General features: G+C 50.2%; 1 protein-coding gene and 1 long non-coding RNA gene across 2 annotated transcripts in view; one reads left to right on the top strand and one right to left on the bottom strand.

Moving 5' to 3' along the window:
* The window catches only part of SSU72 (SSU72 RNA polymerase II CTD phosphatase homolog (S. cerevisiae)), a 30,376-nt gene extending 30,164 nt beyond the window's left edge, over window positions 1–212 (bottom strand). Inside the window, exon 1 of the mRNA XM_008578161.1 lies at window positions 31–212. Within this exon, the coding sequence (XP_008576383.1) occupies window positions 31–212 (182 nt within the window). The remainder of the gene's footprint in view (window positions 1–30) is intronic.
* Window positions 213–435: 223 nt separating this feature from the next.
* LOC103594855 overlaps window positions 436–3,805 on the top strand; it is a 5,787-nt gene continuing 2,417 nt past the window's right edge. Inside the window, exon 1 of the long non-coding RNA XR_550883.1 lies at window positions 436–1,229. This is a non-coding gene — a long non-coding RNA (uncharacterized LOC103594855). The remainder of the gene's footprint in view (window positions 1,230–3,805) is intronic.

Below are 3,805 nucleotides of genomic sequence, written 5' to 3'. Positions count from 1 at the left end.
GCATGGTGGCGGCGGCGCCCGCCGCTCGGCCCGCTCTGCTCGGCGCCGGGACGCCCACCCGGCCGCGCCGCTTCCGCGCGAGCAAAATGGCGGCGCAGCCCCCGGAAGTCAGCGGCACGGAAGCCGCGGCGACGCGGCGTGTGCTGACGCGCCGAGGGAGGCTCCGCCCTGCGCTGGCGTGTGACGTCACCACGCTCCGCAGTAGCGCCCATGACGTCACAATGCCCGGCCCACATCGCTGGGGGTGACGCGAGATCGCTGGGCCTTCCCGGCGCTGGTGCGAGGCGGAGCTTCGCGTTCTCGGGTCTTGGTCGGGCCCGAGGCTCTCAGTCCTGTCGCCTCGAGTCGTCGCGCGTCCCTAGGCCCGCTCCCTCCGCCAGTCCCCGAGACCCGCCGATGCTCCTGCGCCCGCCGTGTCGCTCCTGTACGGTGGAGCCACAGCCTCCCGGCGGCCTCCCGTCCCTGGGCTCGCTCAAGAGCAGCACGTCGCGGCCCCCAGAAAACCCTTTAAAGTTTGACCGTTGAGGGAAATGAGGAACGTGCGAGGAGGGAGGACCCGAGGCCACCTGGAGAGACCCCGCCAGGAGGGCAGCTCGACCAGGCCTCGCATGGGGTTTGCTGGAGACGCAGCGGGCGCGCCGTGGGATTCAGGACCGCGGTGTGGCGGTGAAACTGGCCGGCGCGTGTGTGCTGCTCTCCGGCCAGTCCAGCCGCCGGCGCGGGCCTGCGGTGGCAGCGAGTCGGCGTTTTGCTGTGGGAGCGCAGCCGAGGGGACAGGGCCAAGGGAATGGTGATGGCCCACCTGGAACTGGAGCTGGGAGGAAGAGGAATGAAGGCCGTGGAGAGGGCACCGACCGCCGAGCTGGAGATCGCGGGGGGTGTGGGAGTTGTCCCTGGAGCGAAAGGGTGGTGGAGTGGGATGCTTGAAACTGAGGATTTTGGAGGTGGTCGATTTTAAAATACGCCTGGGACAGATGGGACCGTAGGCACCGGTGGGAAAGAGGCTTGCTGTTGAAAAGGAAAATGGGGCTGGCTGGTTGGCTCAGCTGGTTAGAGCAAGGCTTCATAACAACAGTGTCACGGGTTTGGATCCCTGTACCAGCCAGCCACCAGAAAACAAAGACAAGAAAGTCAGAAGCCAGGTGTGTCAGGGGGACCACCCTTATTGATATCCAAGTATCTTACCATCACCCTTGATGATTTCGTAGAGAAAAGAGTCTGTGAACCAGGTGCTAAAAATCTTTATGTACCCCTAGGGCATGGGGGGTGGGGAGAGGGAGAGACCGTGGATGTCTGCAACAAGGAAGCATGTACATTATAGGATTTGTGGAGCTGAAAGATGAATGCGGGGTCTTCCCCACCTGCTCCATATATATGTGGATATTCTATATGCAGAGCGTGAGGTCTAAAGGATACACACCAAAGTGAAAATGTACAAAACAAACAAAAAACCGGTGGAGGCTGTGTTGGTAATACCAAGGTCCAAGGGTTCAGATCCCCATACTGGCCAGCCAACTAAATGATAAAAAGCAAACGAAACGTTAAGGTGAGACTGCAGGTATTTACCGTGGTAGGATTAAGGGGAGGGGTTTTTGTTTGTTTTTTTTGTGTTTGGCAGCTGGCAGGTATGGGAAACCGAACCCATGACTTCGGTATTGTCAGTAAGGGTGCTTTAAATGCCTTTATATTTCTTTTGAATTCTCTTGACTTTGTTTTTGATGAGGAACGCTTTTTCTTTTACATTCACAGCAAATAATGGAGCTATTCTTATTTTTAAAACACAGCCCCTCCTTGACTTCCCCCATGTGCTCAGAGCACCTTAACCTGAATTAAAGGCGTTAGGGTCTGACAGCACCAGCCTCTGCTACCTCACCTCTTCCTATTGATTGTCCAGAACTTAATGGCCCAGCAACTGAACACTGAGTTCCCCATGCTTTTTTTTTTAACCTCTGCATATGGTGTCCCCGCATGTCAAGATTCTTTCTTAGACTCTCAATCTCCTCCTGCCCTGTTTTGCCCAGCCAAGTCTTAGTCGCTCATTGAGACTCATATGTCACTTCCTTCAAGAAAACTTCCTCCCTCCCTCCCCTTTTCTGTACTGTCCTATCTGCTCCGGACACCATATTTGACTTGCTTTTGTGGCTCTGAATGTTCTCTTTAATGCTCTGTGCTCCTCTGCCCCAACCCATTCATAGACTCTTGAGTTCTAAAGGGCTAGGCCATCCATCTCCATCCATGATGGCTTCGTTTCCTTACGTCCAACATATTTAGGACTGTTGTCCCTGTGGAGGCACTCACCGAGTGCTCATAGATGAGACCCATGAGGGGGAAGGAGCTATGTGGTGCTACTACAGCCCCCTGTGCATGGAGCTCATGCTACCAAGACTAGAGTAGAGTAGGAACTTCTCTTGCCACTTCTGTTTGAGGTCCGACTTGAAACTTTACTCATGGTGTGGGAAACCCAAACTGAAATAACAGTAAAAAATATAACTCATCTAAAACCATTAGAATCCCCAAGGCCCAGGCATAAACAAAGCCAGTCTTTCTTTTAGGATTCTTCCACAACCCATGGCATCTGGCCTTCCCATGGGACAAACAACCTCTGTGACCATGTGCTCCCAATAAAAGATTGAAAAACTCAAGGAGCTGCCATGAGGGTAGTTTGGTATACTGTATTTGACAAATAGGATAAGTGATTCCTCAAGAGTTTGAAAAAATAGAACAATCTGAAAGATGTTAAAATAAAGTCAGTCCAGGGCCGGCCCGGTGGTGCACTAAAGAGTGCGCCACTTGGGAGCGCAGCAGCGCTCCCGCTGAGGGTTGGGATCCCATGTGGAGACCGGTTCCCGCTCACTGGCTGAGCGCAGTGCGGGTGCAACACCAAGGGTTGCGATCCCGTTGCCGGTCCCTGGTACGGGCGCGACACCGAGGGTTGCGATCCCGTTACCGGTCAGTAAAAAAGACAAAAAGGAATAAAAAATAAAAATAAAAAATAAAGTCAGTCCATAAATAGCTAAGACAATTTTAACAGCTTTAATGAGGTATAATTAACATGTAATAAACCACACGTATTTAGTGTTCAATTTGACAAGTTTTGAAACATCGATACACCTGTGAACCAGTTGTAACAGAACAATGAAACTTTATCACCCTCAGAAATTTCTTCATGCCTCTCTAACTCTTCCCCTGTACCCTTCCATCTGCTCCCCATACTCCTCCTCAGGCAATCACTGATGTGCTTCCTGGTACTACAGACTAGTTGGCATTTTCTAGAATTATATACAAATGGAATCATAGTATGTACTTTTTGTCTGGCTTTTGTTATTCAGCATAATTATTTTGAGGCTTATCCCTGATGCTGTATGCATCAATAGTTGGTTCATTTTTATTGGAGAGCTGTGTTCGAATGCAGGGTATGCCACACTGTTTTCATGCACTCACCTGTTGACGAACACTCGGGTTGTTCCCAGTTTCTGTTATTACAGATGAAGCTGCTATAAAAATCATGTGCAAGTTTTGTTAAGTAAGCCTGCTTTCCATTCTCATGGGTTAATACCTAGGAGAGGAATAGTTGGGTCATATGTTTATGTGTACATTTTACTTTTTAAGAAAATGCAAAGAAGATATAACAACTATACTTTCATGAAGTTACTACAACAAGCAAACGGAAAAGACATTCTTGGGGGGGAGGGGAGAGAGGGAGGAGGGAGGGAGGTGTCGGTGATGGGCCATAATAATCATATACAGTGTATATTGACAAAATAAAAATTTAAAAAAAAAAAAAAAAAAAAAAAAAAAAAAAAAA

Source organism: Galeopterus variegatus, unplaced genomic scaffold (genome assembly GCF_000696425.1).
Source record: "Galeopterus variegatus unplaced genomic scaffold, G_variegatus-3.0.2 Scaffold1637, whole genome shotgun sequence".
Classification (NCBI taxonomy): Eukaryota; Metazoa; Chordata; class Mammalia; order Dermoptera; family Cynocephalidae; genus Galeopterus; species Galeopterus variegatus.
Note: the sequence above shows the minus strand (reverse complement) of the source record. Positions and strands in the feature narration are given on the sequence as shown.